Source organism: Carassius gibelio, chromosome A17 (assembly GCF_023724105.1).
Source record: "Carassius gibelio isolate Cgi1373 ecotype wild population from Czech Republic chromosome A17, carGib1.2-hapl.c, whole genome shotgun sequence".
NCBI lineage: Eukaryota > Metazoa > Chordata > Actinopteri > Cypriniformes > Cyprinidae > Carassius > Carassius gibelio.
Genome location: NC_068387.1, coordinates 25,426,081 through 25,453,446, shown reverse-complemented (window position 1 = coordinate 25,453,446; position 27,366 = coordinate 25,426,081). Strand labels below are relative to the sequence as shown.

Below are 27,366 nucleotides of genomic sequence, written 5' to 3'. Positions count from 1 at the left end.
GACAAAAAGCCCATTCTCTAGCAACATCTGAAGCACTTGTCTAACGTGCTGCACGTGTTCCTGGAGAGAAGAGGAAAAAAATCTATATGTTGTCCAGGTAGACATATATGAATTTATCAATCATATCTCGCAGCACGTCATTGACGAGTGCCTGGAAGACCGCTGGGAAGTTGGATAGCCCAAAGGGCATGACCAAGTATTCAAAGTGCCCCCTGGGGGTGCTAAAAGCGGTCTTCCATTCATCCCCTCCCTGATACGAACCAAATGATAAGCATTACGTAAGTCCAATTTCGTGAAGATCGACGCTCCCTGCAACCTCTCGAAGGCTGAAAACATCAACCTCAAAGGGTAAGTATTCTATACCAGATGACCCACATGAAACGATCAACATGACTTAACATGAGACGAGCAGGAAACGGTGCATTCATGAACCGTGACACATATACTCCGGTTTGTAGTGAAGGGCGTATGGGGGTTTGCTGTGGTTTTCCCAGAATGCAGTGAAGTGTCTCCTGTATAGGTAGCTCAGGTTTCTTTTGTATTCCTAGTTGGACACTTCAAGAAACTGTAATTTTATGGAATTGTTTAATAAAGAATTGAAAAATTTTTCAACAACTTATTGTCTTTGATAAATCTATTTTTTTTTTTTTTTTTTTTGCCCTTGAGGGTGTTACAGGTGCTTGGACTTATTTACAATATAAACCGGTTGAACCAGTTTGTTTTAAGTGGCACTTTAACAGACAAACTTTTTTTTCTGAAAGGAAGAACTTGAACGACAGTAGGAGGGAAAACCTGTCTGTGTATAATGTTCAGTTTGAGAACAGATCATTTTAGTGCTGCAATCTAGAGACCGAACGGATTTATGAACTGAATGAAGTTTGTGTTTGATGTTTTTCATTGAGACAGAGGTAGGTTTGAACCACCACATTCTCATACATTATTTTCATACTTTATCTCAAGATGATACTCATGCATTATTTCATATTTAACAGCATTCAAAAAGTATTTATTTTGTAATGTTAGGCATGTAATTTAATGCCTTTCTAGCTAAACAAACATGCAACTGATGAACATTTCAATCCCATACGGAAATATGTAAATCATACCCAAAACATCTTTATTCTGAAATTACATTCTCTATATCTGATGATGAAAATTGTTGTACATTTTCAGTGTTTTCTAGTGCACTGTATCTAATATGAGTGTCTGTGAGAGAGAGAGTGGTGATGTTCAGACACATGAAGCAGCATCTCCAGAACCCAGCTGTGTGTCTATGAAGAGTGATGAGTCCATACATGTTTCACCTGATCTCAGTGACGGAAAAAAGCATCTGGAAAAAGTATCTTCTGAACCCAGCTGTGTATCAGTGAAGAGTGACGAGTCCATACCTGTTCCACCTAATCTCAGTGACGGACCAGGGTCCTCTGACCCTGTGTGAGTACAACTTTAAGATTAATAATTTATTGTGATATCAAGATGATAAATATTAAGTGATAATTACTTAATACAAATAATCACACACTGCTCTAACACACACATTCTTATGGTCTCTGAGAAGTTACCGCAAGTAAGCTGTTCTTTGTGCTTCTAAAGCACTACTTTTATCATGGAAAAAGCAACTTTAAAACCCATCTGTGTATCAGTGAAGAGTAACAAGTCCATGTGAGTATAAATGTGACTTAAAGGTGTAGTTAGCCACATTTCCACTGTCGCGCCAGTGCGAGACAGGGCTTAAAGTGGGCCAGGCGGGGCTCATAGCCTGGGGCCAGTAGCACCGAGGGCAGAATAGCACAGGGTTTCTACAGTCAGGGCCTGAAGCTCCGCTGCGTGTCACTAAAACACGCCCTTTACACGCCTCTCAGGAACAACGTCATGCAACCTCATCATTTCGCCAACAAAGAGAAGTTATCAGAAAACTAATAAGAAAATAAATCACTGACTGGAACATGCGCGATCACACAGGAACATGATAAAAGCGGCCGTTTAAAGTACGTTTTACATTTAAAGTACGCTTATTACCATTATTGTAACAGTACAAAGCTGGTTGAAAATCGACATTTATCCTTTGGAGGAAAATTTTTCTTTAAAATAAAAAATGGCAAATTAAATAAATGAACACAGCCACACACCAACACACAAAAATCCAAGAGTATTCATTAGGTATGTGTTTAGTATGTTTACAGCACGAAAACAAATGTATGATAAGAGCCAGCTACACCTGAATAGGTGTGCATCTAAAATATATGAAAACAAAATACAAATATGTCCATATACAGTAAAATATTTTTTTAAATCATTTTTGAAACTTTGAAATAATTTTTTATTTTATTTTGTTTAAATCTGCAAATCTGAATTAAATAAAAAACAAAATAATATACAAAGAAAAAAGGTATAAACCTGGTTTCACTTCAAATTAATTTTTAGAATTTAATGTACTCAAAACATTTATAACAATGCATTTTCAGTTTTTTTTTTTTTTCATTTCTCTTTCTGTAGAGTGAAGAGAGGTGAAGTGGTCATATCAGGGGTCCCCTGTCTGACCTGCACTGACCCTGACTCTCAGACCCTCATCAGACAAAGAGTTAAAAACCAACACAAAACCAACATGAAGAACAAGTATGAGAGCTTATTTGAGGGAATCAAACTAGACGAGAATCAAACCCTCCTGAACAGGATCTACACACAGCTCTACATCATAGAGGGAGTTAGTGAAGGAGTGAATGAAGAACATGAGGTTTTACAGATGGAGAAAACAGCCAGAACACAAGATACTCAAATCTACTGCAATGACATCTTTAAACCCTTACATGAACCAAAATGTAAGGAGAAAGATAAAATCAAGACCGTTCTTACTAAAGGCATCGCTGGAATTGGAAAAACTGTCTCAGTGCAGAAGTTCATTCTGGACTGGACAGAGGGAAAAGCCAATCAGGATGTAGATTTCATGTTTGTGCTTCCATTTCGAGAGCTGAACTTGATCCGAGATCATCAGTACAGTCTTCACAGACTTCTGCTGGACTTTCATCCTGAACTTCAAGAACTGGACTCAAAGTTTTATGAGGAGTGTAAAGTTGTGTTCATCTTTGATGGTCTGGATGAAAGCAGAATTAAACTGATGTTTTCAAACAGACAGAGAGTTTGTGATGTGAATGAGTCTTCATCAGTGGGTGTGTTGATGTCAAACCTCATCAGAGGAGAGCTGCTTCCCTCTGCTCTCATCTGGATCACCTCCAGACCAGCAGCAGCCAATCAGATCCCCTCAAAATACATCAACCGTGTGACAGAAATTCAGGGATTCAATGAGCCTCAAAAGGAGGAATATTTCAGGAAGAGGATCAGTGATGAGCATCAAGCCAACAAAATCATCTCACACATTAGAAGATCAAGAAGCCTCCACATCATGTGTCACATCCCCGTCTTCTGCTGGATCTCATCCACTGTGCTTCAGAACCTCCTGAAACAAGATGAGAGTGCAGAAATCCCTCAAACTCTTACTGAAATGTACATCCACTTCCTGCTGACTCAGATCAACATGAGGAATCAGAAGTATGATGAGAGAGATCCAGAGAAACACCTGAAGTCCAACAGAGACGTGATTGTGAAACTTGCCGAACTGGCTTTCAAACAGCTGATGAAGGGCAATGTGATGTTCTATGAGGAGGACCTGATTGAGAGCGGCATAGATGTCACTGATGCCTCAGTGTATTCTGGGATGTGCACTGAGATCTTTAAAGAGGAATCTGTGATCCATCAGAGAAAAGTCTACTGCTTCATTCATCTGAGCTTTCAGGAGTTTTTAGCTGCTTTCTTTCTGATTTACTCTCATGTTGTCAAGAATAATGAATCACTGGAGTTGTTTCTGAATGAAAGACGCATGCGATACAATCAGAAAATCTCTAGGTATGATCCTATGATTCAATGGGTTGACACCCCGGATAACTGCCTGTTTGACTTTGATTCACTTGGCTTTACAAATGGCTTTCTGGATCACTTTCCAGATCACACTCTGGATCACACTCTGGATCACACTCCGGATCACTTTCTGGATTACACTCTGGATCACACTCCGGATCACTTTCTGGATCACACTCTGGATCACACTCTGGATCACTTTCCGGATAACACTATGGATGACACTCCGGATCACTCTCCGGATCAGACTCCGGATCACACTCTGGATCACTTTCCGGATAACTCTCTGGATCACACTCCGGATTACTTTCCGGATCACACTCCGGATCACTTTCCGGATCACACTCCGGATCACTTTCCAGATCACACTCTGGATCGCACTCCGGATCACACTCCGGATCACTCTCTGGATGAACTTATAGAAGTAGCAGTCGATAAATCCTTACAAAGTAAAAATGGACACCTAGATCTTTTCCTGCGGTTCCTGCTGGGCGTCTCACTGGAGTCCAATCAGAGACTCTTACAGGATCTACTGACACAAACAGTGAACAGCTCAGAGACCATCGAGAGAATCAATCAGTACATTAAAGACAAAATTAAGGGTGATGAATGTATCTCAGCTGACAGATGCATCAATCTTTTCCTCTCTCTGCTGGAAATGAATGATCAGACACTGTACAAAGAGATTCAGGAGTTTGTGAAATCAGAGAATCACTCAGTGAATCGACTCTCTCCTGGTCAGTGCACAGCAATTGCCTACATGCTTCAGATATCAGAGGAGGTGCTGGATGAGTTTGATCTGAAAAAATACAACACATCAGATGGGGGTAGAAGGAGTCTGATACCAGCTGTGGTGAACTGCAGAAAAGCTCTGTGAGTATTAAGTGATGTGATTGGAGATAAAACTGAATGTGTCTGTTTTATTGAGATTCATGGTAATTCCTTCATCAAAGCAATGATTTATTTGACATGACAATAATTTAAAGCAGGGGTTTTCAACTCAACCCTCTACAATGGGAGTAAGTCACTTGCATATGAAACAGAATTTTCTTGCTAGGGAACTACATAATAGTCTTTAGCTATTAGTTAATAAATTGTAAGATTTCACTTGCCAGTGTTTCAGTTATAAGTGGAGCACATGCATATTTTCACTCACCTTCACTCATCTTGAACACTCAAAGCACTTGAGTATTTAAAGCGCACTGTTCCTTTTCATATTAGAGGATGTGCAGCATATTCAACACACCACAAACTTTAACTCAAAATCCTGTTTTGATTTCAGCAAATCAGTTGGAGCAAACATAGATGTGATTAACCCAGCAACTCATCAGAACTTATTGAATTTTATATTAATGTTAGTAGTAGTATTTTTGTTAGGGCTGAATGGCATTGCAAAACGCTAACAGTAGGTGGTGATTCTAGAAAAAATCATGGAATCTTTATATGACTACGGTATAAAAAAAAATGGTAGCCCATTTACGTTAATCATTAATCTTGTAATCAAGGATGAATAGAAAACAACAACAACAACACAATCAAGAAAATTGAAATCCAAGACAGGAATCCATAAAACATGAATAGTGTCAGTGCAGCAAAAGTGTGGTGAGCAAACTAAAAAACATTATTAGCCAATGACGATTCTATAGCCAAGGTCTGCGTAGAGGGTTGACTTTTGTCAAATACATGACTTAAAATGAAATTATATATCTGATCTAGAGTCAGTTTTATAATAACTTTGTAGTTTCAGACTTATTTGAACAGATTGTGAGACAATACACTGAGTTTAACCACTGATGAAATATATAATATCAGTCATCACTACCATGTGCAGAACAGAGAAAACAATATTTCAACCCACCATCTCCTCTTTATTGAACAATATTTTATCCTGTTTTATAGACTTGCTGACTGTTATCTCACTGCTCAGTGCTGTAAAAGTTTGTCTACATCTCTACAATCATCAAAATCTTTGCGAGAGCTGGACCTAAGTAACAATGACCTGCAGGATTCAGGAGTGGAGCTTCTGTCTGATGGACTGAAGAGTTCACACTGTCAACTCAGCATACTGAGGTAAGAAAAAAGAATAAAGCTTCACTTGGTTATAAAATTAAATATCTGAAATTAACTTGTAATCAGTGATCTGCAGATACAAATTGCTACACTGAATCAGTTAGACATTTGATTTGAATTAGTTTTACAATCCCCCAGCACTGCATGAAAAGGTGTTTTCGGACTGTACACGTCAGTGCACAAACCCGTGAATTGAACGTTTTGGGCAGTTTCTGTGAATGTGCCTGGTGTTTCTGGTTTCTTGACACTCACAGAAACTGATTTTTTCTCGGAACTATAAAATTGTATTTAGTTTGTGTTCCTGTCAAAATTTCATATGTTACTGGTTTTCATTTTCGTTCCTTGACCCTGTTCAGAGCCCTGCTTTGCAGTAAAAGGTGTCTCTCTGATTGACTTTGCCCATTCAGTGCGGCTCCCATGAAAAAATTGTGAAGACCTCTGACAGGCATACAAACATTTAAAAACTGTATCTAGTATTGATAAGAATGTTGTGTTAGATTTTGTTATGTTTTCACTGTTTACAATGGCAGTTAGGGCTGTGCGATTTGGGGAAAATATCGAATTGCGAATTATTATTATAATATTTTTTTTTGACAGATATTGCGATTGCAATTTGATTTGCGATTTTTACATGTGCAAAGTCAAGTTTCAGCTCAATATTGTCAATAATGTGTAAAAAAGAATTAACAGAATTAACTTAATTACTGAATTTCACTGGAAAGATTTGTTTATTTTTTTATAAACAAAGAACTGTATTTCTTTAGTCAGTTATTAAAGTATTACATATGTTACATTGTATTTGGGATTTAAAGAACAAGTGAAAAATGTGATGAATGTTTCATTTCATCCAATTGATATTAGCAAGCAGTTAGACTGAATTTACATTAGTTTTAAACGCGGAGCCAGGTGAAAGTCGACGCAGGTTGCGTACGTACATCAAGCCTCATCCATACTGGCAGATGCACTCGTGGAGAGGTGAATATAACCAAGCATTACAAAACAGGCTGCATGAATGCGGCAAGTGTGAATGGCTTGTCCGTGACCAGAGGTGTTAAGTAACGAAGTACAAATACTTTGTTACCTTACTTAAGTAGACATTTTGGGTATCTATACTTTACTTGAGAAATTATTTTTCAGCCAAATTTTTACTTCTACTCCTTACATTTTCATGCAAGTATCTGTACTTTCTACTCCTTAACTTTTAAAAATAAGTTTGTTAATGCCATTTATGATGGCTTGTTTTCATCATTCACCACCCCCCCCCCCCCATGCCCCCAAAAAAGAACCTATAAATCGCGCCATCCGGATGAAGTGAATTTAGTTATTGGATGAGAAGTATAAACATACACCATTCTGACACCCTATTGGTTTTTACTCGGTCCATCGCACCTGCACATGACACAAATCACATCACACTCCAGCAAGGACAAAGCCAGTGTTGGGTTCATTTATCAAAAAATATATTTTTTAAAAGTAGGGTTGGGTATGGAACCGGTATGCACCGAACCGAATAAGGACGCAGATTTCAGTGCCTCATTTTGGCATCTTAAATGCCTGAGCAATCAATTGAAATGTTTGTCCTGGTTCTCCGAAATGTACACAAGAAGCAGGGCCGTCGCTAGTCTTTTTTTAGCGGGGCTATAGCTTTTAGTTCCATAAACTGTACACAAATTTGCAATCGCCTTATAGTCAGTCCCCTTAAATTTCATATAAAACCGGCGTCAGACTGGTCTCCTCTCCGTCTTTCAGTGCGCTCTTCAATCCACAGACCGCGGCGGAGCAGCGCGAGTGGACTCAAACACAAACAGAGGACACAAGGTGTCTGTTTATCAGTAGATTGTTAGAATATCTGTGTCTGTGCAGTTCTTTGTAATAAATACAGTTTACAAAAGGTTACGAGGGAGCAAACGGTTTCTCATCTACTGTTAAGTTTTCGCTTGTCACAGCTCATAAGCGTTTCCTCTAGTGACAATCTAGCCCTTAACACTAAAATATGAGTCCAAAAATACGTCATGATGAGGAAAAAATGTAGAGCACTGGACTACAAGTCGCATTTATTTAGAACCAAGAACCAAGAGAAAAAATTACCATCTACAGCCGTGAGAGGGCGCTCTATGCTGCTCAGTGTAGACTACAGGAGCACTGAGCAGCATAGAGCGCCCTCTCGTGGCGGTAATGTTTTCCCTTGGTTCATTTATGTCGGTTCATGTTAAATTAATTTTAATAAATAAGTCGCACCTGACTATAAGTCGCAGGACCAGCAAAACTATGAAAAAAAGTGTGACTTATAATCCAGAAAATACGGTATATATTTTGCTGTAGTGTGTCAGTAGAAAATATCAGTTTACAATTCCAAACATTAATTTTGCTGTTGTCAGACCGCTTGTGCATTCAAAATCGCACTAGATTATTATTAAAATGAATGGCAAACTGATATTTCCTTCTGACGCACTACAGCAAAAGATATAAATAACTGGCTTAAAACCCTTTTTTTGGGGTGAAGATACTAATGTGCCTAAGACTTTTGCATAGTACTGTACTTTAAAATTGACATTGTTGCTACTTTATAAAGAATGAGCATACAGTAATTCACAGAACTGATTAAAGTTTATTGACCAAGATACAGTAGAAACATTATGTGTGGTTTTGTATTAAATAATGACCCAGATTGTGAAATACATTTATTAGCCTTAGAGTAAGGGAATGGGTGCTTTCTCTTCTTCCTCCGCAAGTTAACTGTAGTCTACTGTAGGTAGTTCAGTAGCGAGACATTTGAATAAATTAGCGTTTGCGATTGACAATGTTGTGATAAGTAGGCTATACCAACTTTGTAACTCATTACCCCCCGAACACTGGACATAGCCAGACGTATGTAGCAAATACCGGAAGGTATCAATCAAGAAGGTATCAGGATTATGAGTTATTTTTATTTTTTGATTAATCACTTGGATTAATCATTCATTTTGACAGCACAAATGTTTATTGTAAAAAGACAACCATACAAGGGTAATTGTTACTAAGCCTGCTGCACCAATGTTCTTGTCCATTACCCTCGCAGATTCCTGCAGCTAAGCTTGGATGTACATTTACATTCTATCAAAGGTTATTGATGACATGCCTCTGAATTTTGACTTTTTGCACCATTACAATACTTATAGGCAACTAGTCATTATCTCTAGTTCTTTAATGCATTTGCATTGTACTAAAGTGCGTTCATTTTCAATGGGCATATATGCAGCTGAAACAGGTAGCCTAGTGCATCCCAAATTTTTCAACAGGAACATTTTAATATAACATTATAGTCATTATGGCCTTTAGAAAAATGTTTTTTGAGGAGATGGGGTAGTGCACAATAGGCCCCAGTGGCGTGGCCTAAGCTTTTGGTCTTAATGTAATTTTTTTTCCTTACATTACTTTTACTTTTATACTTTTAGTAGAACCAGTACTTTTACACTTTTACTTGAGTAAAAAGCTTGAGTTGATACTTCAACTTCTACAAAAGTCTTTTTAAACCCTAGTATCTATACTTCTACTTGAGTTATGAATGTGAATATTTTGACACCAGTGTCCGTGACGCGGGATTCGCACCGCGTGAGGCAGAGGAGTGAGTATGAGAAGCATTCAGAGTAGGGCTGGACAATTATGGCATAAAATCAAAACCTTGATTAATTTAACATTTTACCTCAATTACGATTAATAAACAATTATTTTGTTTCTGTTTTTTTTCCCCTCATGGTTCATTGACAACGTTTGTACTGTAAATATGATTGACTATTAAAGGTGAGATATTTTTTTCCTTTTTCGGGTTGGGACGATTTTCAGCATTTTTGTGCGTCGTTTGTCATGCAGTGTTCGTGCAGTGTACAAGGGGAAACGAGAGGCGATTAAACTCTCCCGACCGGCAATTGGTTGGTCGGATAGATTTCTGACATGTCAGAAATTTTGGTCGCCTCTCGTGAGGTATCGCACTATTGAAGCAGGGCTACGAACCGATTTTCCGCATTTCCCTCAATGCGCATGCACGAAACCATAAACGAAACCATAGTGACACGCCGTGTAGTGTGGACTGAAGTGTTGGAGGGAAAACTTGTGGAGTTATGGCAAAGAAAAATAAAAAAAAGAGGGAAGAAAAACGCCTGCTTACCTCCAGTTCACGTTGCAAAATGGATAAACCATATTTGCCACAGCCTCCAAACCACCTGGGCGTCTAGATATACCTACGCCTTTTTTTTTTTTTGACGTTTTAGCACACAGAATAGCGCTTATCACCAAAGCAGTGCGTTTATCCCGGGAAAGCATGTTTATTCAGAAACCGCCACAAACATTCGGGTTCTGAGGGATCCTACATGTTAATTCAGTTGATTCCTCACGTATAGTGTGAGCAGTCAAATCGCAACTCGACGATCGGACCACACAGTAAGCGCATAAAAATCGGGAGCTTTGGATTTACATCGCATGCGATCTACTCGTACAGTGTGAGTTGGTACCTTGCCAAAATCTTACTAGGGTTGGGTATCGTTTGAATTTTATCGATTCCGATTCTTATTGATTCCTAGTTTCTATTCCAATGAGATAAAAAATCCAATATTTTTTTAATTAAGTCAAACATTTAGATGTCACACATGTATTCTGTATTTTTTTACAAAGCATTCTGTTGCAGCTGGATAACATGAGCAAAAACCAGCAGCCTACAAAACACTATAAGAGGAATTTTGCCTGTGCTTTAAAAAAAATACCATAGCAAAAACAACTAGATTAATATAAATTTCAAATATTAAAGTATTAAAGTTAAATATTAAAACAAATTAATATATTACTGCCACTGTAACAGTTTCTATTGTAAAAAAAAAAAAAGAACCAAATATCAATACTGGAGTAGAATACTTCATACTGTTAAGTTTGGGGCTGCCAACATAACACATTTGAAGACCCTGGCTCGCACTGGCCCAACAGTGGAAAAGTGGCTATTCAATGCTGTATGTGAGCTGAGGGAAACTGTTTGTGTGGCTAGGATTTGTGTCAGAAAAATAATCATGGTCATTGTCTTTTTAACGGGTGTTCTGAAAATCCCTTTGTTTTGTTTAGATTGGCAGGTTGTATGTTGACTCATACAAGCTGTGAAAGTTTGTCTTCATCTCTACAATCATCAAACTCCCATCTGAAAGAGCTGGACCTGAGTAACAATGACCTGAAAGATTCAGGAGTGATGTTGCTCTCTGATAGTCTGAAGAGTGAACACTGTCAACTCAACATAATGAGGTATTTGGAAACACAGTTTAAGATTAACTCTGATCAAGCTTAACATGTTAGTTCTTGGGTGGTTGTAATGCCTCGGCAGAAATCAGTTTTCTTTTTATTTATTTATTTTTATTTTTTGCTTCAGTCTTAATTTTAACTTTTCATCAATAACGCTTTTTAATGATTTTTATGACTACTGATGCCTCTATAATTTATCTGTGTTCAAACAATACAGATGCCAGTATAATTAGTACAATCGTTTTCATGTACAGGACAGTAAGAATTATGATTTGAGTAGCATTATTTCATCAGCATAAATTACAAGACAATATAGCTGAGCATGGATATATCAGAAATCAAAGTATGTGTTGAATAAGAGATGACTAAGATATCAGATTTCTACATTTATTTTAGACTACATTAAAATGTATAATGTCATGAATCCATACCTGTACATAAAAGCAATATGTAGGAGGAAGTTCTCTGTATTGATTGATTTGGATTGGCTTTTCACATCTCACTAAGTAAAAGTTTTATATTTAGTATGGATACTAATGCTAGATCATTAGTTACAGACACCTTTATCCAGATGCAGTACGCAGTGAATGAAGTTAAATATTTCCACAGTGAACACTCTACATGCAAACTGTGGTTATAAACAATAAAATAAAAAAATAAAAACATGAAGATGATCTTGAGTCAACTCAACAGCTGCTTGTGACTCATAACAGCAACATCTGAGAAACAGACTCAAGTCTCTCATAGCAAATAGAGATGAAATGGTATGACAATTTAATATCACGATTACAGTGACCAAAATGATCACGGTTATATTTATAATCACGATGCTGTTAAAATGTGCTGTAAAATTATAGCCTATTTTATTAACGGGGGGGGGGGGGGTTGTTGGGGGTGTCTGTGGTCTTGGGTGGCGGGATGGGGGGCTTATGATATTAGACTTCGTAGCCTATAAAAAAGGATAATGAATTTCATACCTTAACTAAACACATTTTTATTCAAAGATCAACCGTCTGTCATTACTCTTTAGTCTGCCATAAGAAACAGCAACATTAAAATCATGAACTCAAATGTCTCTCTTCATCAAGCTTTAAAACAAAAAGGGGACAAAAAGATCATATTGTCTTTGTGCATAGGCTATAGATTAATTAGATAAATGAATATCTAAATTTGTGCCTTGCCGTCTACGGTATTTTTTTAGAACTTAGAAAAAAAGATGCTGCAGCCAATGAGCAGCCAGCGGGGGCTGCAGGACGACTCAACCTCCGCAGACAGTTTTTAATGTTTATCAGACAATAAATACTCAATATTTTGCTTTAGTATAATTTTCGGGACAATTAGGGCCAGATTCGGGAGTTGGGACAACAGTTTAGATTTCGGGACTGTCTGGTCACCCTACCTGAAAGAGCTGCATTACTTCATTAGCTTGAGTCTGACCTGCAGTGATATCATTTAGACTTGGTGAGGTGTCAGTCAGTGAATTATCTGATTCTGATCTTGTTCTTGCAATATTCAGGGTCTGAAGCCAAGAGAACATATTAAGTGTTTTTAACTGTATTTGGTTTTTAGCCGAACCGAGTGTACACTCATAACGAGTTTCACACACCTTCTCCGGCCACGTTGAGTTGTTGACACTTAACAGTGGGAAAAGCGACACATACGCTATTCACTTGTATAACTTAAGGGTGAATGGGTAATGTAGTTTCTGCTCTCGATGGGATGAATTAGAAAGCTTGCATTGTGAAGGGCGCTCTGAAAACCGGCAGTGTAGGTAAAAGATTAAAACCTCTATTAAAACAGATGTCCAAATGAGCGTACCGGTACGCTAAAAGCACGTTCTGGGCGCATGGAGAGGTGGCGGTACGCTCAAGAGCTATATTTGGAAGTGGCGGTACTGAGTACCGGTGCGTACCGGCCCACTTAAAGCACTGGTTTAAGGCAGAAATAATTAGGATCATTGTCTTTTAATGGGTGTTCTGACAGATTTTATTTACTAAATCCCTTTGTTTTGTTCAGATTGGCAGGTTGTATGTTGACTGGTACAAGCTGTGAAAGTTTTTCTTCATTTCTACAATCATCAAACTACAATTTGAAAGAGCTGGACCTGAGTAACAATGACTTGAAAGATTCAGGAGTGATGTTGCTCTCTGATAGTCTGAAGAGTTCACACTGTCGACTCAACATACTGAGGTATTTAGAAAAGTTTGAGATTTACTCTGATGAAATTTATCATGTTAGTTCTTGGCTGCTTGCAATGCCTCAGCAGAAATCAGTTGTTCTTTTTTTGCTTCAGTCTTTTAACCCTCAAAGACCAAGACAGCCGCTCACGGCTAAAAAATAACTGTTGTTTTTTTAATGTTTAATAACTTTTGAACCGCTAATCCAATCTGAATGCTTTAAAAAAGTGATGTAAAGCAGAGATTATCCACATTTCGGAGATGTCCGAAATATATAAAAAGTGTCTTAGAAAACTTTAATCAATATATTGTTTTCTGTAAGTGAGTAAACAAGATGATTTTCACATAATTTAGAAAGAAAAATTCTAGGCTACAAGCTCCAGTTCTCAAAAATCCCGGGAACCAATGTTCTGTATGTGTTTTATTGCCTTATTCAATTGATTTAACATTTTTAGTTTTTCACTAACAACGCATAATATTTTTTTTTCTCAAAAATACAATTATGTACATGCATGCATTTCACATATTATTATTATAGACCAGCTTGTGCTAATTACAGTGAGATTAGACTTTACCCATTTAGATATTTATAAGAAACTGAAAAAGCACAAATGTCAGGGCATGACAAAACTTCTCCAGGCCCCAAAAATACACTTAGACTCCAGAGGGTTAAGGGTTAATTTTAACTTTTAATTATACTTTTTAATGATTTTCATGACTACTGATGTCTCGATAATTGATCTGTATTCAAACAGTACAGATGCCAGTATAATAAGTACAATCGTTTTTCATGTACAGGACAGTAAGAATTATCCATAGCTGAGCATGGAAGAATCAGAAATCAAATTATGTGTTGAGTAAGAGATGGCTAAGATATCAGATTCCTAGGTTTATTTTAGACTACATTAAAATGTATAATGTCATTAATCCATATCTGAACATAAATGCAATATATAAGAGGAAGTTTTCTGTATCCATTGATTTGGAACATTATAGCATTATAGAATTTGATTGATTTAAGGCAGAAATAATTATGATCATTGTGTTTTAATGGGTGTTCTGACATATTTTATAATCCCTTTATTGTTTTGTTCAGATTGGCAGGTTGTATGTTGACTGGTACAAGCTGTGAAATTTTGTCTTCATCTCTACAATCATCAAACTTCTATCTGAAAGAGCTGGACCTGAGTAACAATGACCTGCAAGATTCAGGAGTGATGTTGCTTTCTGATAGTCTGAAGAGTTCACACTGTCGACTCAACATACTGAGGTATTTAGAAACACAGTTTAAGATTAACTCTGATCAAACTTAACATTAATTCAGAATGGTGTTATTCAGCTGAAAGTATTTTCTCCTGCCTTTGCCCGTATGTCAACTTGAGAGGAAGGGGCTTAATACTGTCACTCAAATGAGCTGAATTTAAATGTTCCTTCTTTGTACGATGATCAAAACACAGCTGATTAGCTGATTTTCTTTAATCATTATTATTTTCTCTTCTATGCTGCATGTATAATAAAGAGGTGTGTCAGAACATTGCTATATTGCCTTCTTTGCTGGTTTAGGTTTATTGATTTGATTGACATCTCAATAAATTAGAATGTCACGTAAAAGGTCATTTATTTCAATAATTCAACTCAAATTGTTAAACTTGACTATTGAATTTAAATAAGTTCAATGCACACAGACTGAAGTAGTTTAAGTCTTTGGTTCTTTTAATTGTGATGATTTTGGCTCGCATTCAATGACATGCCAATCAGCTAATCAACTCAAAACACCTGCAAAGGTTTCCTAAGCCTTCAAAATGGTCTCTCAGTTTGGTTCACTATGCTAAACAATCATGGGGAAGACTGCTGATCTGACAGTTGTCCAGAAGACAATCATTGACACCCTTCACAAGAATCCAGCAGGATTTGGCTCTTGCCCACACTGCCAAAAGCAACAAAAGTTGGTTCAATAACCATGGTGTTGGTGTGCTTGACTGGCCAGCAAACTCACTAGACCTGAACCCCATAGAATCTATGGGGTACTGTCAAGAGAAAAATTAGAAACAATAAACCAAACAATGCAGATGAGCTGAAGGCCACAGTCAAAGAAACCTGGGCTTCCATACCATCTCGGCAGTGCCATAAACTAATCACCTCCAAGCAATGCTGAATTGAGGCAGTATTTAAAGCAAAAGGAGCCCCTACTAAGGATTGAGTACATGTACAGTAAATTAACATACTTTGCAAAAGGCCATTCCAGAAGGCCAGCTATCTAGTTATTTGTCTATTGATAGACGGTCATGGCACATTATAAAAGTAGCCCAAAAAAATCTTAACCTGCGGCCCTGTTTTTTATCTCAATTGTGCGGGGAAAATGGGCCACACGCCCATAGTTAAGCAGCTCTTAATGGCACTTTAATGGCATTAATGGCATTACCAGCTGTACATAAACTAAAAGACCATGCATACTAGTAGGGGTGCTCAGATCACGATCAGCCGATTGTTAATGCGCATCTTGTCAGTAAAGCCGGTTCTCTAATCAGCGGTAAATTCCATCAGGTGCGTGATTTCATATAAAGCAGCTGTTACTTCACAGAGCCGTTGTTAACTGAGAAGATGCGCAAATAAAAGCCTAAAATGAACGTGGATTTGCGCACCTTCTCTATTAACAACGGTTCTGTGTAGTAACAGCTGCTCTATGTGAAATCACGCACCTGATGGAATTTACCGCTGATTAGAGAACAGGCTTTACTGACGAGATGTGCATAACGATCGGCCGATCGTGATCGGAGCACCCCTACATACTAGTGTAATTAAATAAATACAAAATACAATTAAAGCAAAACATTTAATACATTCAAAATGAAATAATCTGTTTCTTAATACATTAAGGAAAATGAGGATTTTTTGTATAAATTATAAAACTGATTTATACTTGTTAAATTAGTCATCTTTTACTCAACAAATTTAGATTTCTGATTTTTCAGTGCTCAGCTATAATGTCTTGAACAGTTGGACAGGATACATGTTGATAAAAGTCTGGCATGACCTGCCTGAGGTTAGCTTTGTTAAAGTCCCCTGTGATGATAAAAGCAGTGTAATGATATTGGTTAATGTTGTTGTTGAGCACATCGTGAAGCTTAGACAAAACCTTGTGTGCACTTGGATGGGTTGAATCGGAAATCAATCGTCATTTAAATATCATGCCGCTAAAATCACCCAGGTTTAGAAGCTTTGCGCCTAGAGTTTAAGACACCGAGAAACAACCCCCCCCCCCCCAAAAAAAAGAGGAAGTAATCTCATGAAAGAGAAATTGATCTCTTACTCTAAAAACACCTGTTAACCTTGTAATTGAAGGCCTATATTAAGATACTCGTAAATATAAACAGCCTGTTAAGTTCCCCTCACTCCAGAAACAATTAGACTATTTTAAATGTAATGGTATTCAGAACTGAACAAGAATGAAAAAGTAGTTATAAAATGATATTTTATATATTTGTGACATTTGTTTGCATAACTATTAATCATTATGTAGCCATAAACATGTGCAAAAATGTTTGTTTGGGTGCTGCATGCAGATTTTACAGCAGACCGGTTCGTTGGACTAATTAATTATATTTGAGAAAAAAAAAGAGAAATATAATGATATGCGTTCAACAAGGTAGCCCAATAACCCAAACGACGTAACAGGCAACGCCCCCGACACTCCCGAAGAAGAAAAAAACACCAACTTATAGTTATATGTTTATGTTAGGCTACTCAGTCAGGCGCTCGCTCACTCAGTACGCGCTGAAGGCTCGTTGCAAAATGGCCAATGCGTTTAAGAGACCAGAAATAGAAGATCCTCCAATAACCAACAGGTCTGGTGTTTGGGTGCACTTTGGATTCCCTGTAAGCTATAATGGTGATGGCAAGAATGTTATGTCGCATCTGCTACATGACAATAGGGTACACCAGCGGGAATACAAAAAAAATAAATAAACACCAGCGGGAATACTTGAAACATGTCAACTAATTTACGCCGACATCACCTTATTGTGTCAGTATCTGGGAAAAGACGAAAAAAAGGAGAAACATACACGCAACAAACTATCCCCGCAGCATTTAGACACCGGTACACCATTATAGCTTACAGGGAATCCAAAGTGCACCCAAACACCAGACCTGTTGGTTATTGGAGGATCTTCTATTTCTGGTCTGTTAAATGCATTAGACATTTTGCAATGAGCCTTCAGCGCGTGCTGAGTGAGCGAGCGCCTTAGGGGCCGTTCACATATCGTGCCTAAAAACGCGTGGAAAACGCTAGTCGCGCCGCTTTCTCCTCCTTTCCAAAGCGCTCGGGCAGAAGCGCCCCTGAGGCGTCTGCCTTTGCTAAGCAACAATGACGTGCTCTCTCCATGAGACGCGGAAATTTCAGCAAAGGATAAATGGATTTGCAGCTCTAAAAATCGCTTGCAGTAGCTCTGCTACTAAATCTATTTCAAAATTGCAATCCATATACAACTATGATCAGCTGTTCCTTCATCTTGGCTGAGCTTTCAACGTTGTTACGGGAAAGGATGAAGCTGATTGGTTAGTTCTTGTCACATGACCCGCGGTGCGCTTGCGGCATTCTAAAAAGTTGAGATGTTTTTACATTTTGCTGTATCTAAAACGTACCGAACCGAACCGTGACATCAGTGTATCTTATCGAACCGAACCGTGAATTTTGTGAACCGTTACACCCCTAATATATATATATATATATATATATATATATATATATATATATATATATATATATATATATATGTATATATATATATATATATATATATATATATATATGTCGCACCTGGACTCATTTAGTGTGTTTTTGCCTGTGACCCAGTTTCTGTCTTTCCGTGTTTTGGTTTGATTAGTTCCCAGGTGTGTCTATTCTCTTCCTCATGTCCCTGTTAATTTAGTTATTCCATCCACCTGTGTTTCCCCATTATCCTTTGTACTTAAGCCTTGTTCTTTCAGTTCTGTTTTGTCGGGTCTCCTCACTTGTGACTTCACTTGCTACTTACGTGTGTCTACCTCTGTGCTCCATGTTGGATATCCCCTGTGTTGGATATATTAAAAGCCTTATTCCGTTTATCCTCGACTCCGTATTCCTTCAGGCAGCGTAAAACTGTGACAGAAGACCCGACCTTAAAAAAGAAAGTTTAAAACTGCGTCTTTCCCTCCGTTTTGCTTTAGTTTTTTCTCAGTCTTTTTGTTTTGTAGTGTTTGATGGATCCCCTCTCTAGCCCCGGATTCCTCCTCCTCATGCTGGAGCAGGAAGGACGCTCTCTCGAGGACCACACCAGACGGTTTCTGCTATTAGCTAATGCCACCAGCTACCCGGACGACGCGCTCTGCACCTTCTACAACACCAGCCTGAACTCCAAGTGCAGAGCGTTGTCGCCCGAAGATGGTCCTCGGGAGGATTTCGCCGCATACGTGGAGTGGACTCTGGCGAGAAATGGCTCCTCTTTCACCGTCAGCCCCATAGAGGATCTCGCCAGTCCCACTCCCTACCCAGAGACCAGCCAGCCACCAACTCGCCGCACGGAGCCAGAGCCCACCGCAGCCGCAGAGCCCGAGCCATCCACTGACAGGGAACAGGATCTCGAGAGCGCGACTGACCAGGTGTGTGAGCCGGCAACACCGTGCATCGTGGGAGTCCTCGTGGAGATCGAGGGCGTGGAGGAAAGCCCTGCCCACACTCCTGCGACTGAGGGTGAGCTGTTTGCAGTCTCTGAAAGCCATATGGAGCAAGTTCTGGATCTGATGGACTGGTCTATGGAGGTAATCCCTAATTTTCCTGTTTCCCCGCTGGTTCCGTCCAGCCCTGATTCCCCTGTATACCCTCTCAGTCTCCCACTCCTACCTCCTCCAGTCATTTCCTCTGCTCCATTTCCGCTGGTTCCGCCCAGCCCTGAGTTTTCTGTTTCTCCGCTGGTTCTGCCCAGCCCTGAGTTTTCTGTTTCTCCGCTGGTTCCGCCCAGCCCTGAGTTTCCTGTGTCTCCGCTGGTTCCGCCCAGCTCTGAATCTTCTGTTTCTCCGCTGGTTCCGCCCAGCCCTGAGTTTTCTGTTTCTCCGCTGGTTCCGCCCAGCCCTGAATTTTCTGTTTCTCCGCTGGTTCCGCCCAGCCCTGAGTTTCCTGTGTCTCCGCTGGTTCCGCCCAGCCCTGAGTTTCCTGTTTCTCCGCTGGTTCCGCCCAGCCCTGAGTTTCCTGTGTCTCCGCTGGTTCCGCCCAGCTCTGAATCTTCTGTGTCTCCGCTGGTTCCGCCCAGCTCTGAATCTTCTGTGTCTCCGCTGGTTCCGCCCAGCTCTGAATCTTCTGTGTCTCCGTTGGTTCCGCCCAGCTCTGAATCTTCTGTGTCTCCGCTGGTTCCGCCCAGCTCTGAATCTTCTGTGTCTCCGCTGGTTCCGCCCAGCCATGATTTTTCTGTTTCACCACTGGTTCCGCCCAGCCCTGAATCTTCTGTGTCTCCTGTATTCCCTCCCAGCCTCCCTCTCCCGCCTCCTCCCAAACCTGCTGGTCCCTCTACTCCTCTTTCGCTGGTTCCGTCCAGTCCTGATCCTCCTGTCCTTCCTCCCATCCTTCCTCTCTGTCCTCCTCCTAGACCAGCCAGTTCCTCGCCATCCCTGCTGGTGCCAGTCAGTCCCGCAGCTCACCCTCAGTCCGCGCCATCGGGGCGCGATGGTTCGCCGCTGGACTGCCAGTCTCCAGCTCCGCCTTGGCGCGTTAAGGCCCTGTCTCCGCCTCCAGCCTCCGAGTCCTGGACTCCTCCTCGGTCCTTCGACCCAGCGGCTCCGCCTTGGCTCTTAGCTCCCTCGTCTCCACCGTGGCCTGTCATCCCACCTGCTCCACCGGGCTCCCTCGTCCCTCCGGCTCCAGCTTGGTCAGTCGTCGACCATCCGCCGCCTCGGGACTCCACTCCTCTGGTTCCACCTCGTCACTCCATCCCTCCGGCTCTGTCAGGCTCCTCCTTCCCTCCGGTTCCACCTCCATCCTCGGTCGCTCCGGCTCCACAGCGGTCTGCCAGGACCCCGCCTCCGCCTTGGTCGCCTGAGCCTTCTGCTCCACCTAGGCCCTCCGGAACCTCGACGTCCCCCTGGCTCTGCGGCTGTGCTGCTCCATCTTGGGCTCCTCACCCACCGGTGCAGTCTCCGCCTGTCGGCCCCCTGGTGTCGTCGACCCTTCCTTCACCATGGCTCCTCCCGCCGTCGACTCCACCTTGGATCTCCGTCCTGGCTGGTCTCTGGTGGACCATCTGGCTCCTCCTGCTCCTGTCTCCTTCCTGGCTCCTCCCTCCGTCGTCTCCTCCCTGGCTCCTCCTTCTGTGGTCCCTGTCTGCTGGCCCCCTCCTGGGAGTCCGTCCTCCACCGGAACCTCCTCCCAAGTTCCCACCCACGCCTCCCTCTGTTGTTTCTACGGTGCGAGGACGCACCTACCGGGAGGGGGGAGTACTGTCGCACCTGGACTCATTTAGTGTGTTTTTGCCTGTGACCCAGTTTCTGTCTTTCCGTGTTTTGGTTTGATTAGTTCCCAGGTGTGTCTATTCTCTTCCTCATGTCCCTGTTAATTTAGTTATTCCATCCACCTGTGTTTCCCCATTATCCTTTGTACTTAAGCCTTGTTCTTTCAGTTCTGTTTTGTCGGGTCTCCTCACTTGTGACTTCACTTGCTACTTACGTGTGTCTACCTCTGTGCTCCATGTTGGATATCCCCTGTGTTGGATATATTAAAAGCCTTATTCCGTTTATCCTCGACTCCGTATTCCTTCAGGCAGCGTAAAACTGTGACTATATATATATATATATATATATAATATTTCTGTACGTAAATGCAATATGTAGGAGTATCTGTTTTATATTTGGTATGGATACTAATGCTAGATCATCAGTTACAGACACCTCTATCAAGATGCAGTATGCAGTGAATGAAGTAAAATATCTCCACAGTAAACAATCTGCATGCAACTGTGGTTATAAACAACAATCAAATAAAATAAAAGCCAAATGCCACAAGTTCTAATCACCATGTTATTGATTACTGTTAGTACAGTAGTGTTGATATAGGAATTGTGTGTCCATGTGCTAGTGCAGTGTTTACCAACCCAGTTCATGGAGGCACCCCCACAGGATATATTTTGGATGTCTCCATTATCTGACACATCTATTTCAGGTCCCTACTTCACCTCTTTAGGTGTCTTATGTATTTGAGAAAGTGAACCTTCATCTGCAACCAAACAGTACAGGTCATGTGGACTGTTATTGTGTGTGTTTGTAGATTATCTGGCTGTATGGTGACAGAGGAAGGCTGTAGTTTTCTGGCTTCAGCTCTGACTTCAAACCCCTCACACCTGAGAGAGCTGGATCTGAGCTACAATCACCCAGGACAATCATTAGTCAAGCTGCTCTCTGATCCAGACTACAGACTGGAGAAACTCAAGTATGTTCAGCAGGAAAAGTCACTCTGCTGTGTGTGTGTGTGTGTGTGTGCCTGTGAGTGTGCGTGCATGTGCGTGTGCGTGCATTAACTGATTGTATCAGTGTATCACTGTGTGTGTGTGTGTATGTGTGTCTTATAGTTTGGATCATGGAGGAGAGTTCAGGATTGCAGCAGGACTCCACAAATGTATGTCTACACATACAAACACACACACACAAACTCAAACACACCTGTTGTTGCTGTTGTTGTTATTCTGTTATGTTGTAAATCTTTTCTCTTCTTGTGTTCAGATGCTTGTGGTCTCACACTTGATCCAAACACAGCAAGCCCTTTCCTTATTCTGTCTGAAGCGAACAGAACGGTGACATTTGTGAATGAGCGTCAGTCATATCCTGATCTTCCAGAGAGATTTGAATATGATTATCAGGTTCTGGTCAGAGAGAGTCTGTCTAAATGCTGTTACTGGGAGGTTGAATGGAGAGGAATTGGTGCTGTTATACCAGTGACATATAATCGAATCTGCAGAAAAGGACAGAGTCCTGACGGTTGGTTTGGACGCAATAAACACTCTTGGTGTTTGATCTGTTCTAAGAACACGATCTCTATATGTCACATTCATATGGATACTCCCATACATGTCCCTTCACACTCCTATAAGAGAATAGGAGTGTATCTGGACTGGGCGGCCGGGCGTCTGTCCTTCTACACCGTCTCAGATACACACAAACTCAAACACTTACACACATTCAACAGCACATTCACTGAACCCCTCTATGCTGGATTCGGTTTTATGGCTAATGAATATAACTCCTCAGTGTCTCTGTGTCAAATTTAAAAACCTATGAGCAACAACAGAGACATCACACACACTCCTGACTTAAAGAAATGCTTTCTTTCTATATGTGTTTTATATACTTTAACATTTATATTATACACTAAAGTGAATGTGTAGGGGTTTTTTAGCATAAAATTGGTGTGATTTATGTGGTATAATGCCACACTCTTAATGCCTTTAACAGATTAATTTTTCTCAAAAATGCATCATTTAGAAGTGACTCAGTTAAGTTGGATTTATTTAGAATATTAAGCATATTCATTTTGACAAATTCAGTTATTTGAACATAGTTTAGATGAAATATCTTTATGAAAGTAAGGTGAACATTTCAATAAAGTTTCAATACCAAAGTGTCATGATTGTGGACTTTTGTGTTTCTTTCATTTTCTGTTCTCCTGTTTAGTTTTGTTCCTTTGACCTAGTGTCTGGCTGTTTCTCAATTCCAAGAATGCAAAGAACAGACTTGTATTCTAGTGGAGACAGGTCTTGACAGACTACCTTGAAAGAACTGGCAGTTGGACTGACAGTCCCAGAAAGTTATAAGAAGTGGAGGACGCAAAGTGTTGCTATCCATGAAACATGGTTCTCTACTCAGTTACCTTTTTTAGTGTCTTGTGTTTGAATGCTTGAAACTCTTTTGAATGTTTCAATTGGCAAGGCTTAATAACACGTGGCCCATCATGTGGAGTTGCTCGATTATGGCAAAAATCATAATCACAATTCTTTTGGTCAATATTGTAATCACAATTATTTGACATGATTATGGGGGGGGGGGGGCATATGAGCAGAACTTTATATGAGTGATTTATTTAAAGAAAGTCATGCATATCAAATATGTATTTTCTGTAAATAAGGTTGCTACATCTACATTATAGAGACAAGCTGAATTTCAAACAAACAAACAAACAGTCGTCAAAATTATTGAAAATAATTAAACTGTCAGTAATAAAAAAGCAAAGGACAAATACAATAGAATAAAAAGATACAAATGAAACAAATTGTGCTGTAATGTTTTTTTTTTTTATGCAATTATCAAAGAGTTTACAGCCTACTACAGAAAAATATAAAGTAAAATAAAAGTAAAAAAGTAAAATAAAACAGCAGGCTTCATTGTTAGAATGAAACTTTTTTTGTTTCTTTGCTACAAAAATCCGTCACTCAAGAGCAGGGTGTGATTTTGTCTTTTGTTGTTTGATTAATAAGCACAGTCGCAGCAGGAAAATAGCTGTCACTTTAAGATCCAAATGACCATTACACGCATATTTTCTTTTTTCAACTTTTTATGTTCATTTATTACATGACCAATAAATGTACACATGAATAATCAACAAACGCAGCTTGTTGACACATTTTTGCATGTATCTGACCGTTTAGTCATGCACCTTGAGCTAAAAGATGGCTTTACATGTCCATGTTCTGTTCCATCTCTGAGCGTATATCTCTCCCTGAGGAGCAGCGCAAGATCTCTTTCATGCTTTTAATTCAGATCGCCGTGGGCCCCTAGTCGTCACCACCTTTCACCCCACTAGTGACGGTCGTGTAACATGCACTGACCCTGACTGTCAGACCCTCATCAGGCATAGAGTCAAGAAACGCACAGAACCACCATGAAGAACAACCCTCCTGAACAGGATCTACACACAGCTCTACCTCATAGAGGGAGAGAGTGGAGGAGTGAATGAAGAACATGAGGTTTTACAGATGGAGAAAACAGCCATAAAACAACACTCCAGTCAGTGGCGTAGCATCAGGGTATGGAGGTGCATATGGGCCCGGACAGTTTGGGGGTCCACCGAGCTGAGGGGAAGTTTAAATTGAAACGAGGGGACGAATAGAGCCATGCATTGGCCCGGCCCTGGTCCAACAGCTTATGAAATTTCTCGGACCCAAGTCTGACTGGATACCGTGTTTTTTTCTCTCTTTCCCATTACACAGCTATTTAAAATAGTTGAGTTTGAGTTTGCTCTATTTTTTTTTTTTTTTTTTTTAAGTATGACCAAGATGCAGATTTTAATAACAGATGAAACTTAATAAATACGACAACATTTTTGCTCATATTAGGTAAGAGAATCATTCAGTACTGGAAAGGGTCTACTTGGAGATTCATTGACATTGACATGATAAATATCTATAGAATGCTTTAAATTACTATTTTAAAACAAAATAATTCAAAAACTCTTTAATTATGTAGTTAATGAGATGCTTTTCTCTCTAAAGACATGTCCAATGAGGAGATGGCGAGTTAGGTTCATCAAATTCATTTTTGCAACATTGACTCAGAAAACATTAGTTTATTAACAAATAATTTAAATATTTACCTTCACTATTTTTAACTTTTTTGTTTGTTTGCTTTTTGGGCCATTGTGCCAAAATTGTATTTGCATTCAGCAGCCAATGGCAGCATTTTTGTTCCACGTAAAAAAAATAAAAAAAATAACAAAAAATAATAAGAAGAAGATTATCGTCATAATATTTTAAGAATCAAGTAAAAATGAGTAAATTCATGTTGTATTGTGTGCAGTTAATGTGAAAATTTCACCTATTGGCCTAAAAATCTAAAATATCTTAAACTGTGTTCAGAAGATAAACAGAGGTCTCACGGGTTTGGAATGACATGAGGGTGAGTTATTAATGACATAATTTTGATTATTTGGTGAACTAACCCTTTAAGGGGGTAAATAAAAGAGGACAAACCAGACAGAGCTGGATGAAACAGATCAAATCAGTACACACTGGTGTCAAAAGGGACAACTGATTTTTTTTAAAGAAATCACACCATCTGAGAATGAAGTCCATAAATCCCTCTGTAAAATAGTTTCATTTCATGAGGTATATGTAGTGTTCAGTATGTGTCTGTATGAATATTTACATGTTTGAGGTCTTGTACATTAGTTAATTATATTCATATGAAAACAATACATGACAGGGTCTTTATTGAAAAATTATAATATCTTTAATGACGACACATTTAAAAAAAATAATTTTAATTATTTATAAGTATTTATAGGATAATTATATATTGCATTTGTTCATTTAGCAGATTTTTTTATCCAAAGTGACTTACAGATGAGGACAGTGGAAGCAATCAAAAACAACAAAAGAGCAATGATATATAAGTGCTATAACAAGTCTCAGTTAGGTTAACACAGTACAGGTAGCATTGGCTTTTAAATAATATAATAAATAAAAAGAAAAAAGATAGAATTAAAAAAAGAATAGAGCAAGCTAGTTAGAGGTCTTTACACATACACACACAATTGCACAATAAATGAAAAGAAAATAGAATACAAAAAAGATTAGAAAGGTAGTTAGATTTTTTATTTTTTTAAAGAATAGAATTAGAATAGTGAGTGTTAAAGTTAGAGGGTCAAATAAAGATGGAAGAGATATGTTTTAAGCCGATTCTTGAAGATGGCTAAGGACTCAGCTGCTCGGATTGAGTTGGAAAGGTCATTCCACCAGGAGGAACATTTAATTTAAAAGTCTGTAAAAGTGACTTTGTGCTTCTTTGGGATGGCACAATCAAGCGACGTTCACTTGCAGAACACAAGCTTCTAGAGGCACATAAGTCTGAAGTAACAAATTTAGGTAAATGGGTGCAGAGCCAGTGGTAGTTTTGTAGGCAAACATCAATGCCTTGAATTTTATGCGAGCAGCTATTGGAAGCCAGTGCAAATTGATAAACAGAGGTGTGACGTGTATTCTTTTTGGCTCATTAAAAATGAATCTTGCTGCCGCGTTCTGAATTAATTGTAAAGGTTTGATAGAATTGTCTGGAAGACCTTCCAAGAGAGCATTGCAATAGTCCAGCCTGGACAAAACAAGAGCTTGAACAAGGAGATGTGCAGCACGATCCGAAAGAAAGGGCTTGATCTTCTTGATGTTGAATAAAGCAAATCTGCAGGATCGGACAGTTTTAGCAATGTGGTCTGAGAAAGTCCGCTGATCATCAATCATAACTCCAAGGCTTCTAGCTGAAAAAATTATATATATATTTAAAAAAAAAAACTTTGATCCTCTGCCTGTATCTGATGGCAAGTTTAAAAAATATATAATTATCCCACCTAAATGTTTGAACATACAGTGCATTTTTTGTTTTTACACTTTGGTTTTACACTTTATAGTGCAGACGTGATGTGCTGATTTGAAGCCATTTGCACATCTTGAGAGTGGAAAAAGAGAGTTTGTAGTGATTCACACCGTTCATGAATTATGTCTCACAGAAAGTTTTCAAATGACTTTGTTAGTTATTTAATGAAGAAATATGAATGGTACCTCACTTTCAGCATTAAAATCATTTTACCTACGCTGGACAGAGATTGAGACCGTGCCGCTGCATCAGCTTGAGATCAGTTTATGAGATACCCTTTATAGAGACCACTGATTAAACTTCCCAAAGTGATTATTGGCCGCTAACGATCGGTAGCCGATAATTCTGAGCACCCCTAGTATTTAAGTTTTAGCCTCTGCTCTGCTCTGAATTTCTACGTGTGTGCCAATACTCAAGAGTTATTAAGCATGTTAAGGTGCCCAAAATGCCCTGGATAGTCTTTAAAAATGTCCTTAGAAAAACAATAGGGACGTGCTCTCCCAAGGAGCTTGGGCGCTAATAATAATTGCATTACAATAATTTGTAACTATGAATCATAGAACAATGAAATGTC

General features: G+C 39.4%; 1 protein-coding gene across 1 annotated transcript; it reads left to right on the top strand.

The window, feature by feature from the left end:
• Positions 1–720: 720 nt before the first annotated feature.
• LOC128031634 (NACHT, LRR and PYD domains-containing protein 12-like) lies at positions 721–22,448 on the top strand. Its single transcript, XM_052619935.1, has 13 exons — positions 721–908; positions 1,174–1,434; positions 2,497–3,910; positions 4,316–4,785; positions 5,812–5,982; positions 11,068–11,241; positions 13,255–13,428; positions 14,512–14,685; positions 16,413–16,458; positions 21,710–21,867; positions 22,007–22,053; positions 22,158–22,310; positions 22,393–22,448. Exons 2-13 carry the CDS (start codon positions 1,199–1,201, stop codon positions 22,446–22,448), a joined length of 3,273 nt encoding a protein of 1,090 aa, XP_052475895.1. The 5' UTR covers positions 721–908; positions 1,174–1,198.
• The last annotated feature ends 4,918 nt before the right edge of the window (positions 22,449–27,366 follow it).

Excerpts from the sequence above, each read along its gene's own strand:
- LOC128031634 (XM_052619935.1), top strand. The coding sequence starts at position 1,199 with ATGAGTGTCTGTGAGAGAGAGAGTGGTGATGTTCAGACACATGAAGCA. Across the intron at positions 1,435-2,496 it reads CCAGGGTCCTCTGACCCTGT|AGTGAAGAGAGGTGAAGTGG; the intron begins GTGAGTACAACT and ends CTCTTTCTGTAG. Across the intron at positions 16,459-21,709 it reads TCTGGCATGACCTGCCTGAG|TCTGGCTGTATGGTGACAGA; the intron begins GTTAGCTTTGTT and ends GTTTGTAGATTA.